The sequence below is a fragment of the Rhinolophus sinicus genome, linkage group LG06, assembly GCF_036562045.2.
Source record: "Rhinolophus sinicus isolate RSC01 linkage group LG06, ASM3656204v1, whole genome shotgun sequence".
Lineage (NCBI taxonomy): Eukaryota > Metazoa > Chordata > Mammalia > Chiroptera > Rhinolophidae > Rhinolophus > Rhinolophus sinicus.
In genome coordinates this window covers 164,802,068-164,826,474 of record NC_133756.1, presented here as the reverse complement: position 1 = coordinate 164,826,474, position 24,407 = coordinate 164,802,068, and the positions used below count along the sequence as shown (strand labels likewise).

The following is a 24,407-nucleotide window of genomic DNA, read 5'->3' as shown; positions in this document are numbered from 1 at the left end:
ACTCCCGTTCCCTCTGACTCGTGTGTGAAAGCCTGTGAGTCCCGTTGGGACAGGACGCGCTGGGGGTGAGGGTCCTCGACATCCTTATCTCCAGGGGTGTGGACAGCCCAGTGAGCTCCCTCGCGTTGGTCAGGCTTACAAGGTCACCTCTGTCACATCTGTTGTGCACGCCCTGAACTGGACGTGAGGGCCGGCATGTCCCCCAGTTTGACGTGCAGAGGGCCTCTTGGAAAGGTGGGGAGACAGGGCAGCATCGCAGCACAAAGCCAGCCATCAGCTTCAGGGACCCCTTTCCGAGAGCTCCCTGGGCCATGGCAGACGTGTCTTTCCCGACAGCTTTGTCCCCTCTGCCCTGAGCCCCTCCGAGCACAGCCAGGGAGGTGTAAGTTCAGCTCTTTGTAACCTCGACTCCCCAGACCCATCCCCTCGGACTCATGCCTCACCCCCAAGTTTGTCACACACATTCCTGAGGACTCTCTTGGTAACAAATGATGGGACCCAACTCAAACTAGCTGAAGCACAAAAGGGATATTTTTTTGGCTCACACATCTGGACCCAGCTGTTCCAGACGCAGCTGGACGTGGGGCTGGGATGATCTCGCTTGCTTGCTCTCCCCACACCCGCCTTGTTCCCTCTCCTGCTCCCCTCTCGTCTCCCTCTTCCCACTGGCTACTGGGACGGATGGCTGTGTCCTCTGGAAGCCACTTTCCAGTGGGTGCAAGATGGCTGTCAGCTCTACATTTCTGCCCGAGTCCCAGCCGGGATACAAGCTGTCCTCAGACCTGCCTCTGAGCCTCTGAAGGCCAAGGCCTTGGTCACCAGGCCTCTTGGGGGACAGTCTGGGTGCCTGGAGCCTGCAGCCTGGGAGTGGGGAAGGAGCTGCCCCTGAAGGAAGATTCGAGAAGTTGTTCCCAGAAACCAGGCCTGGCTGCTGGACAGGCAAAAACAACAGGTGTTCACTCAAGCAAGGTATTTTCCTAAGCGGAACTGGGTGCCAGCTGCAAATACACATTCTCACTCCACTCCTCGCCCCATTCCTGGCAGCTGTTGTGGGAATGGCTTTTACACTTTCTGTCCATGTCCCTTACTTCTAGCCTCTGAGTGGAGACACAGGTGGCGGCGTGGCCATGCTGGCTCAGGGTCTGTGAGCGGGCACAGGCCCGGGACCACGGCTCAGCGATGGCATGCAGGGCCTGGCTGCAGCTGTCCGGATGCCCTGGGGAGGGGGTCCCGTTCACGGTGCAGGACCTGCAGGCTTTAGTGCATTTGCCAGGAGGGGGTGGACTTCCTGGAGGGGGCAGGGGCTTTGACTCAAGAAAGACGGGGCCAGCTTCTGCTTATCCCCGTGGGGGTGGTGGGGGCTGGCCTGCAGGGACAGGGGTAGGTGGGAGGTGAGGCCCCGCGCCGAGGAACCGGCGGACCTAAAGGCCAGGCACTCGGAAGTCCTGCACCCACCCAGGGGTGGCCATCTCGGAGCGCTGGAAAGCTGTGGAGGGTACCTGGCAGCCGAGGCAGCATTTTCATCAGTCATGACGGGGAGGGCCGGGCGAAGTTCCCAGAAAGAGCCCCAACCCTGGTGAGATTCGTGAGGACAGAGGGCAGCAGGGCAGGGCTGGGGCCTTGAAGCAAGGTCAGCAGGCTCCTGGACGCCTGGCCTGCTCATTGTGGCCCAGGGAGCCATTTTCAGCCTTTCCGAACATCTTTGCTCATCTAGAAATGGACTCAAAGGCCACCCGACAGGGCTCCTGTGGCACAAATGAGGTCAAGTCTGGGAGCCAAGAGTGTCCCAGTCCTGGGGATAAACTGACCTTGCAGGGAGAGGGATGGACCAGAGTGGGCAGGGGTTGGATGGGGCGCTGGAGGACGGGAAGGCTAGGGGCATCTGGGACAGGACAGGGCTCTGTGCCACCATGTAGGCAGCTCCAGGCCAAGTGGAAGGACGATGAAGGCTCTGACATCCTCTGCTAACTCCAGCTCAAGCTGTGCAGGGCGGCAGGTAGGGGGACTTCCACAAATATTGTTTTGTGACCCGGAAAAGAATCACGCGAGACATGAAACACGGACACAATAAAGAAGGACACGCACATCACCCACAGTCTCTTCACCCAGAGATAAAAACACGGTTACCATTTTGGTCTATTTCCTTCTAGTCTTTTTTCCGTGCCTTTTTTTTTTTTTTTTTTAAAGAAAATGAAAATGACTCCGAGAACAGGCCGCTGCCTGGAAAAGCAGACGCTGTGCTGTTTGGTCCCTGCTCTCTGGAGAGTGGGTGAGACTTGGCAGCTGGCGTCACCAGCTGTGGTTGTTGCCACGCCAGAGGCTGCGTTCGCCATCCCAGACCTCCCATTTTCCTAGAAAACAAAATTGTTTTGTTCTGCCCTGAAAATTTAGGCCCAGATTCTGGCCTTGACAAAAGAAAGACAGCCAGAAAATTAAAGCATCGAAAACTGGAACTGTCTCATGAAAGTGTGACCTCACTGTCGCCAGGATGCAGTATTCTCTGCTTCCGGAGCTCCGGCACTTTGGACAGCCCCCCTGCCATGGCTCTGGTGCCCTCCTCGGGGCCTGGTGTCGAAATGAGCTGCCCGGTAGAGTCTGCCACAGGCCCGGTCTGCTCTGCAGCTTCCAGACCACGGCTGTCTTTTCACATCCTGTGAACCACCAACCTTAGGCTTGTCAGGGGAAGGGGTGACAAGCTGGGTCTCTCAGGACACAGCAGTTGCCCCCAAGCCCTTGCCTGAAGGGGGCAGCCCGCCACTGTGTCTCCCAAGGACCTGACTCCCCACCTGGCCACTCCAGGCACCTTGCAAGCGTCTGACCCGGCTGTGACCGCGGGTGGGAAATGGAATGGGGCTGCGGCCCTGGTGACTACGGTGGTGGTGAAGGCAGGCCCCACGGCAGGGTGGCACCTTTCCTGTTGACTTGAGAAAACGACCCTGTGGTACCCCTCTCTGCCCCTTACTGTGGCCCCATGTGCTGTTCCCAGGATGAAACCCAGCAGCACACATTCTTCTCTGGCAGGTGCAGGCCCCACCCACACTGGGGAGCCGTGCTGTGCTCACAGTTTAATTTCCTAAAGCACCAGGCTGGGTCTCTGTCAGGTCAGGTGGCTCACCCTTGGCCCGCGGGCTCTGGAGATGGCACTTGTCATGTCAGGGGTTTGGAAGGCAGCCCCACTTTCCAGCCACTCCTCTGCCGTTCCTTCCTTCTGTATACAAGTGATGCAGGCATAAAAATATGTATTTGTGTTCTTTTCCCTCCCCCCACCTTTTTTTTTTGAAAGAACATTTGAATCCTGGATGAGATTTTAGCTCTGTCACTTGACAACTGTATAATATAACCCAGGGTACTTGAATCTCAGCCCCGAATCGCTCAAATTGGGGGGGAGGGGGAATGCGCCCAGCAGGTCCCAGACCTGTGAGCCTCTGAATGTGCACACGTTCTTCAAGGCTTACCGGTCACTTTCCTGCGCTCCCTTGACGATGTCACGGGCAGCGAGCCCTCACTCGGAGCCCTTCTCCCGGGTGTGACTAAGTCATGTCTGTGCGGTTTCCTGCTGGAAGACTGCCCCTCGCCCCCACGGGCTGTGAGCTCTGAGAGTTTATTTACATCTCTGATTGCTGGTCAGGCACAACACCTTCCCACATGTCTACCCGCCACTGGGGTTCCTCCTGTGATATGCGTGTCTGTCTGCCGCCCAGCTTTCACTGAGCAGTGTAGACTTATCTTGTTGCTCTGGATGAGTTCTTTACATTTTGTGGATACTAGCTTTGTGTGGTTGTCTGCTTCAGGGCGTCGGTGGTGACTCAATCTCCATTTTAATGTAGTCAAGTTAATCAGTCTGTCCTTTATGGTTACTGCTCCAAACGTTTTAGAAAATCCTTCAGACCCTGAGGTCATGAAGACATTCTAGATTCAGCCAGGAAGGCATTCAAATTTGGCTTTTCTTCATTAGTCTTCAGTTGCCTGCAGTGTGTGGTGTGAGGGAAGGCTCCGTTCTAGCGTTTCCCCATGTGGACAGCCAGCTGTCGCCCAACGCCATGTCCACCATGCACAGGCCACCTGATACATAGCCAGCATCCACATGGGGGCTCTCTCTGGACACTCAGCCCTGTCCCCCTGGCCTCCTGTGTGTGTTAGCACCGTGCCATCTCCACGACCATAGCTTCCTAAGCAGATGCCCAGGAGTGCAAGTCTGCTGCCCTATAATTCAGCCATGTTGCTGACTAGAGTCCTTTTACACTTCCGGGTCAACTTCAGGCTTGCCAAGGTTCTAGCACACAACCCTTGGGATTTGTACTAAGATTTGGGGAGAATCTGGTCACTGTTGAGTTTTCTAGTCAATCAAGTACAGGTGTATTTCTCCATTTATTTATGTCTTCTTGAATGTCTCTTGTGAAGGTTTTATCATGTCTCCTTAGAGTTTTTGGATATCTTTCATTAGATACTAGATTTGTTTTGTGTCATTGTACACAAGTTGTTGTTTTTTCTCACTCTTTCCTTTGAAATAATTGTTTATTTACAGAAGAGGCAAAAATAGTACAGAGTCCCCATATACTTTTCACCGGCTTCCCCTAATGTCAGCCTCTTATTCAATCGTGGTACAATGACCAAAACTAAGAAATTAATATTGCAACAACACAGTTAAGGTGCAGTGTAGTTCATTTATCTGGATTTTCCCAGTTTAACTACTAATGGCCCTTTCCTGCTCCAAGACCCGTCATTACATTCAGTGAGCAGGTCTCCTTAGTCTCTTCTGCTCTGTGACAGCTTCTCGGGCCTGCCTTGTTTTTCCTGACCTTGACCCTTTTGAGAAATACTAGTCAGGTGTCAGTGTTTCTCGATGTAGGTCCGTCTGATATCTTCTCAGGGTTAGCCTGGCATTGTGGGTTTGTGGAAAGAACACCACAGAAGTGAGGTGCTTTTCTCAGCGCAGCACGTCCGGTACATGACGTCAACATAGCTTGTCAATGGTGATATTAACCTTGACTCACTTGATTAAGGTGCTGTCCACCGTCAAGTTACTGTTTTTTCTTCCCCACAGTCTAATCATGAGACCCAAGTCCCTGAGTCCAGCTCATACTCGGGGGGTGATGGGCTAACCTCCTGCAGGAGAGCGTATGGAAGAATTGGTGGACATGCGTCAAAACCACCACAGCAATGCGTGAATATCTGAGAGAAGACGCTTTGGTGACATGTTGCTCCAAATGTCACCTACTAATTTCAGTGCTCATCCGTGGGTCCTGCCTGCAGCAGATGTCACTGCAATGTTCTAACGGTGCTTTTTCTATTTTCCTCATTCTTTCTACACTTATCATTTAGAATTCTTCTGTCAGGAAGATTTGACCCTCTCCTCCAATTATTTACTTAATGTAGCTCGTATGAACTCAGGGATGTTTATTTTTTGAGCTAGAGTCCAATACTATTCTTACTTTGTGGCTCAGATTGTTCTAGCTTTGGCCAGTGGATTGGGAGTTCTTTGGTGTTCGTTCCTGGGTCTATTTGTCACAGCCCCATTCTTTTCATGTATTTATTTTTGAGCATTCCCTTCCTTTTTAGCACTAGACATCTTGTATTGCCCCTGCTCTAGCCCTAGCGTCACCGTGCAGCCCTGGTTCCCACAGCTGGAGCTTGAATGGTCTTTAGACACCAGGGTCTGTGCTCATGGCTCCAGGGTTGTCACTGCTCCTGGGGCCACTCAGAAGGCAGAGCCCGGAGATCTGTGTTCACACACAACCTCAGTTTGCACGAAACTTTATCTACTTCTGTGTCTCTACTAAGCTAAACGAGTTCATTCTGATATTTCTAACCACAGGGTTCATTCACACACCCCCACACTCCATTTACTTTTTACTTTTTTCTCTGACAGTGAGAAACCTGGCTCCTATTATCTATCATTTATTTACTTGTTTGACCCAAGTCTACACGGAGCACCCCTATGAAAAACAAATTTACCAATCAGAATTCTGTGCTTGTGAGGTTTTCATTTGTACTTGAGCCGTATCGTATCCAGTCAAGATTGTTTCCCAAGCCTTTGTCGGCCATTTGTCTTCCCCTTTCTTTTGATGCTGTGTTGTACATTCATAACACAGAATGCACTGGTCACCATTTGCTCCGAGGATCCTCCAGCCGGCTGGCTGATTTCCTTTTAGTTTGCATACAGTAAAATTCACTCTTGGAGGTGTAGTTCTGTGGGTTTTGACAAATGCCTCGAATCATGTACCCACCCCCACAGCATTACAGAGACGTTCCGTAGCCCTAAAAATTCCCTCGTGCAACCCTTTTGAAGTCAAGTCCTCCCCCTCCCCTAAACACTAGCAGCCATTGATCTGTTTTATGTCCCTGTAGTTTTGCCTTTTCCAGAATGTCATATAAATGGAATCATATAATATGTAGCCTTTTGCATCTGGCTTCCTTCACTGCTTAGCAAAATGCATTTGAGATTCCCCCATGTCGCCGTGTGAACGATTAGTTCATTTCTTTTGATTGCTGGGTGGTATCCCACTGTCTGGATGGGCCAGTTTGTTTGTCCATCACCTACCGAAGGACATCTTGGTTGTTTCCAGGTTTTGGTGATTGTGAGTAAAAGTGCTATACACACTTCTGTACTGGTTTGCATGAACATACATTTTCAACTCACTTAGGTAAATATCTGAGAGGGACCACTGGGTCACATGGTAAGTGTCTATTTAACTTCACAAGGAACCGCCCGGCCCCTTTCCAACATGGCGGCCCCAGTCTGCATCCCCACAGCAGCACCTGAGCGTTCCAGTTGCTCCTCACCCTCGTGAACACTTGGCATTATTACCAGGCTGCGGGTGTTCTCTTGTTTTTTGTTTCTCTCTTTTAATGTAAGGTGAGGAGTAAGGCTCTAACTTCTCTCCCCAAATATCCAAAATTGACACCACTGAGAAATTTTAGCCATTCTAAGAAGGGTGTGGTGGCAACTCGTTGTGGATTTAATTTTCATTTCCCTAGTAACTACTGAGGTTGGCTGAATTGAGCCCCTCCTCACGTGCTTATCTGTAATCCATTTTTATAAATACGTTGTTCATTTTCTCGTCAAGTTGCAGAAGTTCTTTCTATATTCTGGATACAAGTTGTTGACCAGATAGGTGACATACAAACATTTTCTCCAAGTCTGTGGCTTGTCTCTTCATTCCCTTAACAGTGTCCTTCGCAGAGAATATGCTTTTAATTTTGATAAAGTCCAATTTTCCAATTTGTTTTCCCTTACAGATTGAGCTTATGGTGTTGTAGTTCAAAACTCACTGCCAAAGCCAAAGTCCAGAGATTTTCTCCTGTTTCCTTCAAGAAATTTTATAGTTTATGTTTTCCTTTAGTTTTCCTTTTTCCTAAGATTGTATATAATACCTTTTACGTTTTCGTTTTCTGATTGTTGATCTCCCGCAATGTTAGGTATAAATGCTAAATGTATTAAAATTTACACACACACACACACACACACATACACACACACATCCATACATTTATATTACAAATAGATTTAGGAGACAGCTAATTACTTTGGGGTGGGAAAACCTTCCTTTTTCAAAAGCAAAAGATAGGTATAGCACTTTAAAAACATCAAACGTTTTCTATGATTAAAAACAACCACAGGTAAGGTTAGAACACCAAAGGCAGGGTGGCCAGTCAGCTCAGTTGGTTAGAGCACTGTGCTCTTAACAACAAGGTTGGCGGTTCGATCCCCACATGGGCCACTCTGAGCTGTGCCCTCCACAAATAGATTGAGACAACTACTGGACTTGGAGCTGATGGGTCCTGGAAAAACGCACTTAAATAAATAAAAGTTTAGAAAAAGAAAAACCACCAAAGGTAGACTGGGGAAGATGTTTGTGCCTTATACCACCAAGGGTTAATATTTCTAATATATAAAAAATTCCTATATATTGATGAGCAAAACTGAGCAAAGGATATGAACAGTCAATTCTGCAAGAAGAAATCCAAACAGCCTCCGACCCACAAAAGGCATTCGGCGTAAAAGGAAAAACAGCACCCGTCTTCATCCACACTTGGTGGGCACTGCGGAGGCTGCCAGCAGATGGCTGAGGAAGTTGGCCATTCATACGGTGCTGCTGGAGTCTGAGCTGCTACAACTTCTTGGGAAAACAACCCAGCAACATACATTAAGATAACCAGGGAAGCACCCTGTCCGCTGGCCCAGTACGTCTGGTTTTCATAAAGATGGGTGGTGCATCCCTGTCTTAAGCAGGTGGTGTAAAGCTAATAGAGCCTGAACGTCCATTAGCCATGGAATGGCTGAAGTAACTAGCAGATTGAAAGCGCAGACCGTTATGATGTAGGGCCGTGTCTACACACCTGTAGAAAAATGAGGCGCACAGAGTGACGGGAACACAGCTGTCTCCTGTGTACAAAAGCGAGTGTCACCTGGCGTCGGCTGCTATGCTGAGCAGAGAAGGATGAGCTGGAATCTGTGGGTGGTCAACACTGCTGACCTTGGGGGAGGAGGGCCTTCACGAACCTTTGTTTACTTTTTACAAGTATTTAATTCTTTTACAATAACTTCAGGTGAAGAACAAAATACGTCCAGGTTGAAAATCAGGACTGATACGTATTCTCATCGGCCCTGAGTGCCTGTGTCGCCGAGGTCACTGAGGGTGGGCCCAGGAATTTGAATGTGACTGCAGCTTGTTGGGGTCTTCCTGGTCCAGCCTCGGGGTGTGGGTGGTGATGTGACATGGTGGCCAAGAGCTCAGAGGCTGCTGCTCCCTTCTGGGCTTTCGACTCCGTGTGGGCAGGAGTCAGACCACCCTGGGTATTCAGTGATGCGTCAGAAGCCCTCCATTTGCATGACAGAGACAACCCAGTGGTGGGGGTCGGTGTCTCCTCCCAGACTTGTGCCTATCAATGTTTTATTCTTGACCTGAATGTGAGGTGTGACCTGGGGAGAGGCCCAGACACCTGAGTCAGTTGGGGCCCAGTCCTCACTCTGAGGTGTCCCTGGCCCTACTCCTGGGCCCCTGAGGCCTCAGGCACATAGGGACCAACTTAACCCTCTAGATCCATGGTCTCCACTCCCGACCCAGTGGTGATCTTGTCTGTGGGAGGGCTCAGGAGTGAAGGTCTGTCCCATGGCCGGTGACAGGCTGCAGCCCTGGGCGCCCTTTGCCATCAGGCCTGCCAAGGCCTAACGCACCCCCCACACTTTCCCCCGCAGTGAAGAAGAGTCCCACACTGCTGGAAGTGAGCACGGCCCATTTCATGAGAACCAACAGCTTTGCTGAGGACCTGGACCTGGAAGGGGAGACGCTGCTGGCCCCCATCACCCACGTGTCACAGTGAGTGCCCGCTCGCCCTCAGGCTCGGTCCTCTCCCAGGCCACCATTCACCGTCTGCCCTCAGCCACCTGGGGCCACAGGCTGCTGGGGGCGGGCCCCAGTGCCCAGGCACCAGGCAGGAGGAGCGTGGGGGCATTTCCTGCCGAGTCTGAGAATACGATCCTCTTGTTTTCACGTATGGAAAACCAGACTGATCATTTTCCACTTGTTTTCGTGCTTTGAGCGTCTGAGAAGATTGTTTTTCTCTCCTTTAGCCCCCTCCTCCACTCCCCCGAAAACAGACGACTTTGTTTTTGCACATTTCCCCATGGAACCCTGGCCAAAGCCACGGGGCAGATGCCGAGTGCCGCCTGCCAGTTGCCGGGGCTGTCCTCGGGCTCCTTCAGGTGGAGGAAATGGCTGATTTTCCATGCCTTTCCTACCCGCAGGCACAGCTGGCCTGGGACACATGCCTGTTCTCCCCGCCGTCACGGCACCACCAGGCCGATCCCCAGGCCCCGCGTGGTATGGTTCCCCTGCGACGTGTGGCACACAGCAGTGACAGCCTGTGGTGGGGTCAGCGGGGCACTCCAGCCCACTGTGGCCACCACCCACTGGGGACGCCCCTGGAGAAGCCTTGTGTGTCGAATGTGTGAGCGGTATGCTCAGCCCTTCCCAGGCACTTGCTGGCACTACCTCCTGTCTGCAGACAGTTCGCAGTGTGCTGGTTCTCTGCTCTCCAGGGGTGCGAGTTTGTCCTGACGCGTGCCCGACAGGGAGGGAGGCCTGAGGCCTGCTGCCTTTGCTGCGCAGGTGACTGAGGAGGAGGCTAGGACGCGACGTGCAGGGCTTCCTGGCTGCCCATGTAACCAGAGGACTGGCAGAGGCAGCAGCCAGAATGGGAGGAGGATACGGCTGTCTCACGGTGGTGCTATGATTACACAGGACCTGCCGGCCATCTTTTCAGGCCCACCAGGCTCACAGGGAGGCTGGCAGGGAGCAGAGCAAGTGTTCACAGGCTCAGTGGGTACTGGCCAGGTCACCAGGAAGCACAGTGGCTCATCCTCGTGGACCCAGCACTGGTGGGGGGAGGTTTCCGGGCCACCCCTGGAAATGGGGCTCTAACCTCTGGGCCCATCCTGGAGATGACCTGAAAAATGGACCAGCTTGATAAATGGGTGAGAGCAGAAATGTGGGCAGCAGTGTGAGCCAGGCGGGCTGGGCAGGCACTGGCCGGTGCCCGAAAGCAAACACCAGCTTCAGAGGCCTGTGCAGAGCCTGGGGCACAGGAGACCCCTAAGTGGCAGAAGTGAGTTTGTGCCTAGAGCGTGCGACACAGGTGGCTCAGAGTTCCGGCAGCCAAGAGCCTGCTGGGAACCACGGCCCTCATGCAGGCAGACGCCACCCAGGCCTCACTGTGCCGCTCAACCCGCCTCTTCTTGTCCTTTTGCTTCTTGCCCTCTGCCGCAACCCGGCCCCCGGGCCACACACACAGGAGTTGCACTGTAGGACAGGGCTGTCACCCAGCATCCATTCAGCTGGGCAGTCAGGCCTCGCCAGCTCCCTGGGCTGCAAGGCCCCTGTGGGGAGGCCCAGTGTGAGGGTGCTGACAGGCTGGGGACCGAGGTGGCCCACAGTCGCCCCCTCTGAGGCATCAGCGCAGGTCTGTTCTGGCATGAGCACACACCAAGCCTCCTGGGGCAGAGGCTGCCCCGGCCCAGGGAGCCCCAGGAGGCAGCCCAAGCCTGGACGGCTGCGATGTCAGGGGCGGGGGGCAGCTCCCTGTCCTCCCTCCTCCGAGACAGAGGCCACTGGACCCTCTGCTTGTGGTGGGCATGGTGCATCACCATGAGAGCCTACTGTGGGACTTCTCAGGCTGGCAGTCCTACAGTGGGGCCGTTTGGTGGTAGGAGGGGGTGTCTCGTGTCACTTCCAGTGCTGAGTAGGCACAGGCAGGGCCAAGACCCCCGTCGTCACCCAGCAGGGTCGCCGCCCTAGAACCTGCGAGGGGCTTCCCCGTGCAGTGGCTGGACGTGAGCTGGCTGAGGAGGTGGGGCGGAGGCTGGGAGCGGTGCTTGGGGACAGCTCTGCGGAGACGGCTACCACTGTTGAGGGCCCCCTCATCCTTAGCAGTTGGGGTACTGACCTCGACGACGCACTGGTGGGGGTGGCGGTGCAAGCGTAGCAAAAGAGGTATTGGAGCCTCAGAACCGAGGCGCCCCCAGGGCTGCAGGCCAGGCAGAGGCCCTGCGCCACCACGGCCAGAGGGAGCAGTGATGGGAGTGGGCGCCCTGTTCACTCAGGGCTGCGACGGCCTCCGGGCAGGGAGCACGGGCCGCACTCGCTCGCCTCCCGCACAGCCCGCCTGGACAGATACCCTTGCACGTGGCTCCAGCGCCCGGGAGGGCACATAGCTAGTCCCGTACGCACCCCGCACGGGGAGAAGAGGCGCAGGCCCCTGATGTGTGTGTGAGCACTGGGGATGTGCGCAGGGGTCTCACAGGGGGCAGAGTGGGTGGGAAGCAGTTACTGAAAAACAGATCCATTTTTCTTCAGCATTTCACTGATGTTAAATGTATTACCACGTTGGGCCAGTTCCAGAATCCAAATTAAAAGCATAAATAAAGACACATTTTGTTTCCATCTCAAGCTCTCCCCGCCCGAAGGGCCCCAGGGAGGTGAGGTCACTGCAGCCTTGATTACGGGAAGGTCCCTGGGGCTGGGAGAAGCTCCTCTTCCCGGGGCCTGTTGGCCATCGGTGCAGCGAGTGGTGGGGGCCCGGGGCTCAGTGAACAAGCCTGGTGCCAACTAGGGAGCCGCAGGATAGCAGGAGCTGGGTCAGTGGGCTGGGGACGAGTTGCTTTCGCCATCGCAGTCCCGTCCGCACGCCCCCAGCGCCCCTGTGCAGCCCGGGGGCATACACACACCTTTCAAGCAGATAGGCTTCCGCATCTAACAGGGCCAGAAGGGAGCCCAAGTGCCCCCAGCTCCCGCACCTACGCCCCTCCATTCAAAGCCTTGCTGCGGGGCTGCCGAGGGGCAGCGTAAGGTAGAGACGGGGCATCTGGGGCACAGTGGGGAGACTGAGGGAACGCCCAGTCCCGGCTCCATGAGGAGGGGAGCCCTGCACCCCAAAGGCAGCGGGCAAATTACCCAAGCCCCCCTCCACTGTCTTCTGCCCACCAAGGGTCACAGGCAGGACTGCGGGAGGGGACGGCCACCTCTGTGTGTGTCCCTCTGCTTTGTACATGGTGTCCCGTCTAGAACAGCCTTGCCACTCATGTGCAGCCGTCAGGTTCCTACTCATCCTTCTGACGTCTGCTCAACCATCCTGGCCTCACAGAGGCCCAGGAGTCTGTGGGCTACGTGGCCACATCCTCCTCCAGCCCTCCAGGCTGTCTACACCAGCCCCCTGGGCTGTCAGCGTAGGGCCTGGGACCTTTCTGGGGAGTCTGTTTCCCAGCCCACCCGTAGGCTCCTGGGAGCAGGGCGTGTGCGGCCCCTCTCAGCCTCTCCTTGCCCAGCACCCCTGAAGCTCAGGCCAGAAGGGGCCCCAGAACTGCTGCCCCCGCCCAAAGCAGACAGCAGCCCCCAGCCCGGCTGGGCCAGCTCCTTCCAGGGAGGAGACGCAGGCAGGATTTCAGGCGCCTCAGTGCTGGCACGCACAGCCAGGGGCAGCTGGGTCAGACCTGGCCTGGGCCTGAGGCTCTGTGGCTCTGAGGTCGGACATAGCGTGTGGGTGTGGCTTGGGTGCCCTTCTCCCAGCAGCCTTGGGAGACGGCAGCCATTGCAGGAAGTCCTTACGCCCAGCTGGCCTGGAATCCGTGTCTGCTCCATGGTGCATACCCAGGACAGAGTGCGGGAGGCCAGGCCTGCCTTGAGCACAGCAGCCTGCGGTTTCCCTGGAGGTCCCTCGGGAAGACTTGGTCCCCGGCCCCCTCCATCACCACAGTCGTGGCGTCTTGGATGGGGGAGAGCCGGGGCACCCTGCACACCGTGATGGGCGCTGGGAGGGGAGGAAGGCTGAGGGACGGCAGGGCGAGGCTGGGCCTACGGGGCCCCACAGGTGACTGTGAGCACGTCTCCGGCGAGCATGTGTTTACGGGCCTCCTGCAACATGACAGCCTACAGATCCTTGAGCAAAACCAGCCCTGTGTGTGTTAATTAGAATTTCCATGTCTTCAACTTTCTCCTGGACCCTGCAGAATCTCACGCCAAAACGTTCAAGTTTCTCTTTTCCAGCGAGGCCGCTGTGGCCTGGCTTTCATCCACATCACTACTAATGTCTCCTGAATTCTGCGTCTGTCAGCGAGGCCAGGGCCAGCCCCATCCGTGCCTTCTGGAAATGAGAGCGAACGTCACCAGGCTCGGCCCTGCTGACCAGGGCTAGGGCTTTTGATGGGACCAGCTTGCCTGGGACATTTCAGAGACACTCAGGTCCACCGTGGCCCACTCCCACAGACTGGGGCGGGGGGGACGTGGTACTGCACCTCTGCAAGCTCCTTGCTTTGTTTCCTGCCCTGCAAACCTTGGTGGGAAAGAATGGAGAGGCGGTTCTGGGGCCAGTGTCCAGGGGGCTGTGGAGGGGGGTGCCAGGAACAGATGAGACCCGTTTGTCTTTCCAGACCGGTGTCCTGTCTTCTCCAAAGCTCCAGACCACCTCTGTCTGCACAGGGTGCCAAGGCAGCCCCTCAGGAGGGCTTTGCGAAGCTGCATGAGTCACAGGCTCCCCATCAGAGCCTCACAGCCCCAGCCAGGCTCAAACCGGTCTCTGAAATGCACGGGGGGATTAAATGTTCTCCTAATTAAATGAAAAGCGAGGCGGAGTGGCTTGGTGGGAAAGAGCAGGGCCTGGGGACGGGATGCCCTCAGGCTCCAAGCCGGCACGGCCCCGCTGCAGGCAGCCCAGGGGCCCCATAACCTCCACTCAGAAGCGAGGGGGTGCAGCCAGCTGCCTGGGGCCGCTGTCTCGGCAGAAGCCCCAGAGGGAAGCAGGAGGTCCCTCACCGCAGTGGCCATCGGCCATCGCAGCGACCCGGCCTGGCGCCCTGGGCTGCACTCAACCCTCTCCACTGCACAGGGAGGTCCGCGGGACACAGAGCCCGAGGGTGTGGGAGAGGAGTGCATCATCCCCTTGAGGTGGCTGAAGTACAAAGTGACTTCACAAATTGCACTGTGTTGCTGTGGAGATATCTCTGGCGGTTGCGGGGAGGAGGTCCCAGAGCCCCCACATATGCTTGGCCTAAACCTAGAAGGGAAGACTGAGGCACACGCCCCCCTACCCCCATCAGGGCTGGGGATGGGTCGGGGGCCAGACCCAGCCACTCTCCAGGCCCGGCCGTCCACCTCACAGGTGAGGGTTAGAAAGGACTGACCTTGAGCAGAGGGTGTTATGTCGTCCCCTTGTTAGTCAGACAGTGAAATACACATGGATGAGTACACAGGTGTCAAGTGTACAGCTTGATGCATTTCCACCCCTGGGACCTATGTAGCCAGCACCCAGGTGAGGCAACAGCCTCCCAGGAAGCCCCGTGCCCCCACTTCCTATCACTGACGCCCACGGATGACCAGGTCTGGCTCCGAGCAGCGGGAGGCACCAGCGTCTCTCTCCTTGCCAGCTGTGTGAACGGCCTCCACTGCTGGTCTGCACCACTGTCCATGCCACGTGCAGTGTTCCCAGCGTGGGGTTACCATGAGTGCTAAGAATATTCTGTATGGGCTTCTGGTGACTGTATGGGCTGCATTTTTGGTGAGCAGATGCTTAGGTGTGGAGCTGCCAGGTGCCCGCACGGCCACCCTCGCATTTGGTAAACACAGCCTGACCCTGTCCCAAGGCTGGCATGCCCATTTTCACTCCCGCCAGCAGCACTGGTCACTCGGACTGCTCCATACCCTGACACCTGTCCTTTCCCATCGCTTCCTTCTCAGCCGTGCTGCTGGAGGTTCAGTGGTATCAGATTGTGATTTTAATTTGCAGCAACCTGACGGCTAATACAGTTGATCCCTTTCCACGTTGTTGTTCTTTAGTTGGATATGGTCCTTTGTAACAGTGAAATACACATGGATGTCCACGTCTCCTGCCCGTTTTGTTCTGGGTCGTCTTTTCCTATCAATATGTAGCTTTCTCTATCTTTATATATCCTGGATATGAGTCACTTGTCAGAATACGTGCATATATGTTGCAAATGAATACGTCTCCTCATGCAGATCGCCCTTTCCTCTCGAGTGTGTCTTGATGAACAGAAGGTCTTAATTTTCATGCGATCGAGTTAATCAAACATTTCCTCTCGGGATAGTGCTGTTTGTGTCCTGTTTAAGAAACTCTGACTACTCCAAGGTCATAAAGACACTCTGATTTCTTCTGCGGCTCTATTAGCTCACCTTTCATATGGAGATCCGCAGTCCATCTGGAACCGATTCTTGCATCCAGTGTGAGTCCGAGGTCAAGGTCCACCCTTCCCACTGGGACATGCAGCTCAACTCAGCACCCTTCCCTTAAAGGACCGTTGTCGCTGCGTTGTACCGCCCGACCCGTCAGCACCGTCCGGACCAGCTCACTGGCCGCCTGCGGCTGTGTGTGAGCCCTGCTCGGGTCAGCTGGTCGGATTCCAGTGGAGTCCTGTTTTGTCTTGCGGGGCCCTGCTTCGTTATCACCAGACTTTGATAATAGGTCTCGACAGCTGGTCACACAGGTGCCGACTAGTTCTGCTCCGCAATCGGCCTGGCTGTCTTTGCATGGCCAGTCTCTCCATCCACATGCGTGTTTCTGCAGAAAACCTCACAGGCGTGGCAGCTCTGTAGGTGAGTGTGGGCAGACTGGACACCATCATGGCATCCCGTCCACGGAACGGCGGCCTCCATGGTCCCCACTTTATCTGCTTAGGTCTTTCATTTCTCTTCCTGTGTCTGTAGTTTTCAGTGCAGCGTTCGTGCGCACCTCGCCTGAGATTTACTCCTTGTTGGCTGGTGTTTGTCATGTTTTCCCAGGCCTGGAGAAACTGTCTGCCAGGGAAGCCTGGCCAGTTTGGTCCATTTCGTCCCGCCCTGGGATGCCATGCAGTCACCTGCCTCAGCTCTCTGAGCCTCCTGAAGACATTGGGGATGTGTCTCATAGACCCGATTGGCATGAAACATCACCTTGTCAGGGGGGGCCCTGTGAAAGCTTCTGAAACTCCTTGGACACAAGATTCCATGGGACACGGACGGGGTCACAGCGTGTAGCCACCAAGCACTGTCCTTCACAGGAGGCGCCCAGAGGCCCGTGAGACACTGGGATGGGATGGAGGCAGGGGACCCGCAGTCCTCAACCCAGGCCGCTTGTCACCGGAAGGGGCTCCCGACAGGTGCGGGGGAATCCTGGTGCCCACTGTTGTGTTCCTGGGGGCGGGGGAGTCAGAGACCACACCCCAAGGTGGTCATGGAGTCCCGACATGCTTCTCATCACGGTCGGCCCACATGCTGAGGACGGCTCCAGCCTTCACGCAGAGTGAGGAGTTTGTCCTGCCTTCTCCCAGTCCTCATGTGCCAGGGAATGGAGCCACCAGGCCAGCTCTGTCCCTGGGTGACTCGCAGGTACCCGGCAGGGAGATAGCCTGAATTGTGGCAGCTGTGTTCACAGACCTGGTGGCTTTCAGGTGCTTCAAAGAGGCTGAACTTCCAGTGGCATTGACTGAGCCCCTACTGTATGCGTGTCTTGTGCCAGGCTTGGGAGGGGACGCTGCTGTTGGCCGAGACACACAGCTCACATCCTTGAGAGTGCCTGGTGGGCTGGTTGGACTGGCCAGGTCCCCGTGAGGTGGTGGCAGAGGCAGGGCTCATTCCCAGACACGCTGTCTCCAGGGAAGCCTGGGTCTCTGAGGTGAAGGTGGGGCTGGCAGGCAGGGGTGGGGACATAAGGAGACAACAGAGGCAAAGGGGCCTGGCCTCTGGCTTGGGTCTGCACCTCACAAAGTGTCTCTGTGGCCCACCAGGCAGCAGAGAACAGTCCATGGAGAGACCGTCTGTGTGCTAGTCAAGTGGTTCTCTGTGGCTACCTTCTCTAGTGACAATTCTGTGTGATCACAGCACGGACCTGGCATTGCCATGCAAGGAGGGTGAGGGGACTCACAGGGCTGTAGGCCACTTGGGGGGCTGCTGGATGGCTTGGGCAAGGCTGACCTGCCTTCCCAGGAGGCAGAGTGGCAGGCACAGTTTTGTGACTTCTTGTGGTACCCTAAGGCCCCCCAGTAGGTGTTTGTTCCTTAGGTTTGCAAGCCCCTTGGGACAATGCCAGTGTCCTGGGCAGGGGCCACACCTTAGGTGCATGTCCTCGGCAGTGAGTGGCCAGTGGGCAGAGGTCTGACTGTAAGTCTGTCAGGTCTGGTTGGCCCCACGAGAGGCCCGGGGTGCCATCTTGGAAGGGGATCCTGCTGGAAGGAGGAGGAAGAGAAGGAAAAGGTGGGGGCGGAGGGAGTCCCGGCGCGGCCTCAGTCACGTCCCTGGTGTCACGTCCCCACAGCCACAGCCATGACCCCACTGTTGCTTTGAGCATCTCAACAACTAATCTCTACATGCGGCAGCAACCCCCCGACGGTACCGGGAGTACCCTGGAGAGGGGCAGCGGTGCCTGGCACGCCTCTCCCAGGAACCCGCGTCTGCAGAGGGCCTCCTGCGTCAGTGAGCACAAGGGCCACTAAGCAGGGGGGTGCACAGAGCTCGGGGGGAGGGATCTTTTTTAGGGGTGGTCCAAGGGATGCTCAAAAATAATGACACTGAATCATCATACGAGACTACACTGCACCCAAAGCATACTCCTTGCCACAGCAGTGTCCTATGGTGCCTTCTAGGGAAACTGAGGCACGGAGCAGGCTGATTCTGCAAGGCAGCAGAGGGTATTTGGGAGGTGGGGTGGTAGGTAAGGCTGCTGAGAGCACGGAGATGGAGTCTCTCTCTCTCTCTCTCTCTCTCTCTCTCACTCCCAGGGTCCCTCCCCAACAGCCCCGCTGTGCTTATGGGCCTGAGTCTGCATCCCCCAAGAGTTAGGCCTCCGGAGAAGAGGTGGGCCGCAGCAGCAAGCTAACCGCTACGCCTCTTAATTCCTCAAGCAGCTGAGCTCTGTATCCAGGGCATCAGGTGTGGGGTGAGGTCACCTGGGGACCTTCGGCTTCACATCCTCGAGTGCGTCACGCTTGTCCTCCTGGCACAGCCTGCGCTGCACTGGGGTCGTGTCACCCACTCCTTGGCCGGATGGGCAGCTGTCCTCCGCCCCAAGGGGAGCTTTCTTTTCCCTCCCACCTAGCCCTCACTCCTGTGCCTCCTGGAGGTGGCTGCTTTGGCAGTGTTTTCTTTAGGTTCACGTCCAGATTTGTTCATCTTCCGGTTTGAAAGACTTGAATGCTTTTTTTCTGCTTTTCCTTTTGAACCGGCACATGACCCCATCCTCCACCCCACCCCAGCTGGGTGTGTGGGCTCCAGGTGGGAGCTCATGGGGGCCTGGCCATGGGCGAGGCCAGCGGCAGGAGCAGCGGCCAGGGTCACGAGATGGAGGCGGTCCGGGGTGCAACAGTGCTCAGGAAAACTGGCTCCCAGCTTGACTGAGTCCCAGGGACTCAAAGGGCTTCACTTGAGGTATCTCCCAGTGAGCCCCACGCCGTGTAAGTTCCTATGAACCTGCTCGTGGGCCCCGCCGCCACCGGCCTATCTCCTGCTCTGGGACATCATCAGACCATGTGGCCCGGGCTTGGGGTGGGGAAATACCCCCATGGGTGTCAAGGAGATGGACGGACTAGGGCTCAGAAGCTGCGAGGCCAGAGAGGAGAGGACCTCGCCCGAAGAGCATGCTCGCTGCTGGCAGGCTCCGGGCTCCCAACTCTGCGTCCTGTGCTCCCTGGTTGTCCCAGAGGGTGGGGCCCATGCTCCCCACCTGCAGCAGGTCCAGCCAGTGCCTTCATCAGGCCTGGGCCCAGAGACCCCTTCCTGGTGGCCGGCTCCTCAGCCACACCCGCCTCAGTCACATTCCTAGTGGCTCCCCTAGGACAGCAGCACAGGGCACATACTCGACACCTTGGGCCTGGCCACGGCCTGCTCCTCATCTTGCTGCTTCTCCCACACACAGGACCTCCCTAAGGTCCTAGGGTCCACCAGGTGAGTCCTTTGCAGGCCATGCTTGTAGGGGAGGCTGGTGGAGTTGAGGTGTCATATAACCAAAATGCGGGTCCGCGGGGTCCGAGCTGGATAGAAGGGACAGTGAAGTTGGCCTCTCGGGCCACAGCGGGTCCTCACAGTACTCAGGCGGAAGGCCCCTGGAGGCAAGAGCAGAGCTGGGTGCCACCATTCCCAACCCAAGCAGGAGGAGCAGAGTAGCCCTGAGCAGAGCCAGAAGCCCAACGGGAGACTCAAGGCCCAGGCCAAAGTCACACCTTCTCCCCGGGCAGAAATGCAGGCTCCCAGGAGGCCACTGCTTTTGAAAACGGTCCCATGAGGAGACAAAGTAGACTGTCCGAGTGGAGTGCAGCGTGGCCTATTTAGAAGCAACACTGCCTGGGCACCAGGCCCTGGCAGACGCGTCCCACCTTGGTGCCAGGCCTCCCTGAGCGCTGAGCACCTAGAGTGCCATAAGGGCTGCTGGTCTTCGCGAGCCTGGTCAACTCTGATGACCTGCAGAAGGATCACTCCCTCTGCCTGTGGCCACCTGGCCACACAGGGGCCGGGTCCCGGTGAGTCGGGCAAAGAAAAGCTAAGCGTGACCAGCCTGGCCCCTAAGCGAGGCTGACCACCAACTTGTCTCACTGACGGGGCTCCTTTGGCCTCTGCCTGTAAATGTTTAACTCCTGAGGGTGCCAGTCTCAGTGCCTGGAAGGCCCCAACTGGCTGGGGAAGGGGGGAGCAGTCCTTCCTGATGGTATGTGGAGACCCTCAGGTGGGGAAGAGCAGTTCCGGCCCCTGCAGCAGCAAGGAGAGGAAAGGTTGGATGTGAGCAGGGACTTCCTGCAAGGAGCTGAGCCCCTGGGCCTGCTGCGCCGGGAGTGGAGAGTGAACATGGCCTTCCCCACATGGGTGAGGGGAGGCTGGTGGGAGGCCCTGCCCGGAGGCCCCGCAGTGGTTTCCGGCTGCTTGGGCCCGGGGGCGGCCCCTGATTTGTACTTGCTGGCGGCCCCATGAGGGCCTGGCCTAGGTCTCCCCGCTGATGGGGAGGGAGGTGTGGAAGCTGCTTAGCTGGGGCCACCCAGTGTGGGCTCAGGAAGGGAAGGAATGTGACTGAGGCGGGTGTGGCTGAGGAGAGCGCAACCACTTGTGGGTTTTTCTTGGGGCCCAGATAGACGTGAGCAGAGATGGAGGCCCCTCTCTCTCAGCCCCCAGCACACACACTAGGATCTTTCTTCGGCGTGCGGCCGTGGAGCTGCAGGCCAAGGACACCCTCTGCAAACCTGAATTCCATTCGCTCTTGGCAAAGAGCGGCTTCCTGCCTGGGGAAGGTGTGCGCACGCCCGTGTGTGTGTGTGTGTGTGTGTGTGTGTGTGTGTACATGCGCGCATGCACACGCACACAGCCACGGGCACCAGCAGGGGGACAGGCACATGGGTGGGGGGTGTTTGCTGAGACAGGCTGGGGACCCCTGTGTTTCCGGCTCTCGGACGGACGCGATGGCACTTGGAAAGCCTGTCCCAAGGAGTTCAGACAAATACCTGGAGTGAATGGTTCGGAAACGTGCAGGCTGGTTGTCGTTGAAAGAGGCTCCAGTTTAGAACAGTCACGGCAAAACATGCCTTTGAATTTGAAAGCCAGAATTTTTTGCAAAATAATTCAAAAAGTTTGTTGAACCTTAAACCTTTCCTGATGATTCTTCCTTCTGAAGTTAACTCGTTAAAGTTGCTCCAATCCCAGCCTGGGGCCAGACCAGCTTCCTGGAAACCCTGGCCAACTGCTGGCCTTTGGAAAGCCTTGTCACCCTAATAGCTGTAAAAAAAACGCTCGCTGGGCACCTTGGCCGCAGGGTCTGAAAAGTCCTTTGTGTTAGCTCCAGCTGCAGAGTTTTTCCAGGCCTCGCTTCTGGGGCTGACTGGAGCTGTTTCTCTTCGTTTCCTCTTACAGTGGCGGGTGCTCGGCTGGCTTCTTCCTGCCCAGTTTCTCTGCCAGCAGCATGTCCAGGCCTCCCCATGCCCAGGTGGGGGTCAGGGATGCCCAGGGCAGAGCCTTTGGGGAGGTTGGCTATGGGCATGTCCCGAGTGAGCCACCAGCCTCATCTTCCCCTCCATCCCTTCCCCTGATGGGGGTGGGCCCAGTGGGAAGAGATCAGGGCCCCCGCCCAGCACTGTCACTTCCCCAGAATACCCAGGGCCCAACCAGCAGTCATTTCAAAAGTCAAGATAACTCGCTCTTCTGCAGTTTTCACAATAGAAAGCATGGGTGTGAATATGGGGTCTGAGTTACAGTGTAAACAAAGGAGTTTAAAATGTGAGTTTGTGTTAGAAAATATTTAAATACAGGCATTACGCAAATCAACTAAAAAAGACACTAAGTGCTGTCACTGTTGCACTGATCAAAATCTAAGATTACCTGAAAATGGAAAAACGTCACATAAAAACTTAAATATTTAATGAGACAGCAGCGGTCAGAACATGCTGCACGTGTTCGTTGCTTCAGAAGCCAGTTCTCTCCCAATCCTAAAAGGACAGAGTGCGGGGAGCGCCTGTCGTCTGCAGATGGGTGGGGGGCACCCCTTCCCATTAGAGGGGTGGGCTCCCTGGGAGCCTGCCCAGGGCCTGCTCTCTCTCCCGCTCGGCCTCTCCCATCAAAAAGCTCTTTGTGCGGGCGCAGCCCCTGCTCCTCGGAGTGACATGAACCAGAGCCCACACCCCAGCCACCCTGGCCCCACAGCACAGGCGGCACACACAGCCGGCGCGGATGTCACCCGCTCTGCGGCACCATTCTTTGCGTAGGAAAACATCGGGCTAAAAATAATGACAGAGGAGGCTTTCCACGCACACGGGCCCGACGTGTTCAGAGTGCGATGGGGGATACGGGCGGGAATGAGGTGGGGCCTCCGAGCCCCAGTGCCTAAGCTTCCTTCCCTAGAGCTGACCACTGCTAACACTTGGCTCTTGTGCGTTCCCAGCATGTTTTGTGTGAACAGGTGTCCGTGTGCGTGCCCACATGTACGTCCTGTGTGCACAGGCGGTAACACAGACATGCAGCTGTAGTTCGCCCTGAATAGGTGGCATGAATAGATCTCGCTCAGCTCCCCAGGCAAGGTCATCTACCACAGGGCAGCGCATCTGAGGCGGTTTAATTTCGCAGGGTTGTGCGTGTGCGCACGGGGACGCGCGCGCGCGAACAGGCTCGGCTTTCCCCAGGTGGACTGTGCTCATGGTAGCGCTGGTCTTTGTGGCACTGTTGCCATTTGTGGCGAAGGCGGATATCCCGCAGGCGGCAGGGTGGGAAGGCTGTAAGAGGCTGAGGACCACCAGGCTGGGGGTTAATCAGCCCGCTTCCCATCAAGGGTGCAGGGACAGGCAGCCCAGGAAGGCCACTTACCGCCCTCGGCATTTCCAAGGACCACGACTTGACTTGACGGCAGCTGGTGGGAGGCGGCAGTTATGGCACGGTGGCCCACGGGGGCCCACAGGCAGGACGGCCGGCCGCAGGAAGCGACCCCCAGGCAGTGCAGTGCCTGCAGGCGCCCCCTGTAGGGCCCCGTCGCTGTGCCACGGGCCCCACTACGCGCTGTCAGGGAGACGCCTGTGTTCTGGATGGGTCTGTATTAAGGCCCCCAGTACATGTCCTCCTTCTGAACAGCTGCAGAGCACTCCACTGAGCCATAGGGCAAAACAAGTCCCCTATTGATGGATGTACAGGGCAGCCAAAGATGGCCAGCCGCCACTCAAATACTCACTGACGAACGGCCCCGTTATGAAATGAGTCCCCACCCGCCTCACCCCGGCTCTCTGTTGACCGAGTCTCTTTCTAGGCCGTCCGTTATCAAACAAGGACAGTATAGAGGGAATCACTTAGAAAGAAGAATTGTAAACCTTGCCAAGATGCTAGATTTCCTGAAGTTAAGGGAAGTGAAATTGAAGGCAGAGTTCAGCCAGTTATGGACTGAAGAGAAAATCCAGGCTGATGCCTAGATAAGCATCTCACAGGCGAGCCAATGAGCTAATAACAGATTAGGAGGGGCCCCTTGGCCAAGCAGCGGTGCCCCATCTTCTACAGAACTGACCCTGTCTGTGAAAGTGCTGCCAAGGTCCACGACCAAGTGAAAGATGCCACACCGGGGTGTCATGTCACATCTCATAAGCAGACGGGACCTGTCTTAATTCATTTTCTTCTAAATGAGTAGACATCTGCAGTTGTAACAACTTCTTATATGTAGGACAATCTTATTTTCATAACTATTATTACTTTTCAAGGTAATTTTCCCCATCACATCTCTTTTTCATGAAATTTTGGTTTCCATTTTATGTGGATTCACTTCAAGAGGTCTAATTCCCCCATTTCTGATGGATACTGCCGATAAGGGCTGTACCCTTTTACACCCCGAAAACTGCCCAAACAGCTTGTGTTCCCACACCCTCACCAAGTAAGTCATCACGGTTTTTCACCTTCATTAACTTTATAGTTTTTCTTTTTTGTGAACCCTCTCTCCATTTTTAAATACCTCTTCTTACTGATTTGTAGGAACTCTTGTCATGTGTTGAAAATATTTTATCCCAGTTTTTCTGTGGTCTTTAGCTTCTATATTTTTCTGTTGGCAGGATTTAAAAATTTTGACAGTCAACTTTGGCACTCTTTTGTGATCTGGGGTCTTAGTCTGAAATTTTTAAAAAACTTCATTCTGAGATTGTTTTAGTAAATTCTCGTGTTTTCTTCTCTCATTTTTATATCATTTTTTATATTTAAATAGTGCTTCATCTGGATTTGGCATGAGAAGTCATTAAATCCCATTCACTGTCTATGTCTAGCCATTGGGTTTCCCCAAAAATAAGCCCTCGGCGGACCTAGGCAGCTCTAATGCGTCTTTTGGAGCAAAAATAAATATAAGGGTCTTATATTAGTTTTTGCTCCAAAAGATGCATTAGAGCTGATTGATGGTCCGGCTAGGGCTTATTTTTGGGGAAACATGGGAGTCCC

The 24,407-nt window shown here is 55.5% G+C and overlaps 1 protein-coding gene and 2 long non-coding RNA genes across 5 annotated transcripts in view; 1 reads left to right on the top strand and 2 right to left on the bottom strand.

The window, feature by feature from the left end:
• The window catches only part of KCNQ1 (potassium voltage-gated channel subfamily Q member 1), a 307,207-nt gene that overhangs the window by 125,920 nt on the left and 156,880 nt on the right, over nucleotides 1-24,407 (top strand). For all 3 annotated transcript variants that reach the window (XM_019713689.2, XM_019713688.2, XM_074336909.1), the window contains exon 11: nucleotides 9,200-9,320. In XM_019713689.2, coding sequence (XP_019569248.2) covers nucleotides 9,200-9,320 — 121 coding nt within the window. The remainder of the gene's footprint in view (nucleotides 1-9,199; nucleotides 9,321-24,407) is intronic.
• Nucleotides 1-24,407, bottom strand: part of LOC109435666 (uncharacterized) — a 58,225-nt gene that overhangs the window by 12,987 nt on the left and 20,831 nt on the right. The gene's annotated exons all lie outside the window — the stretch shown is intronic.
• On the bottom strand, nucleotides 514-9,205 carry LOC141572305 (uncharacterized). The gene is made up of 2 exons (XR_012497680.1): nucleotides 3,456-9,205; nucleotides 514-2,351 (listed from the first exon to the last, which is right to left on the bottom strand). It is a non-coding gene; the product is annotated as an uncharacterized LOC141572305 (long non-coding RNA).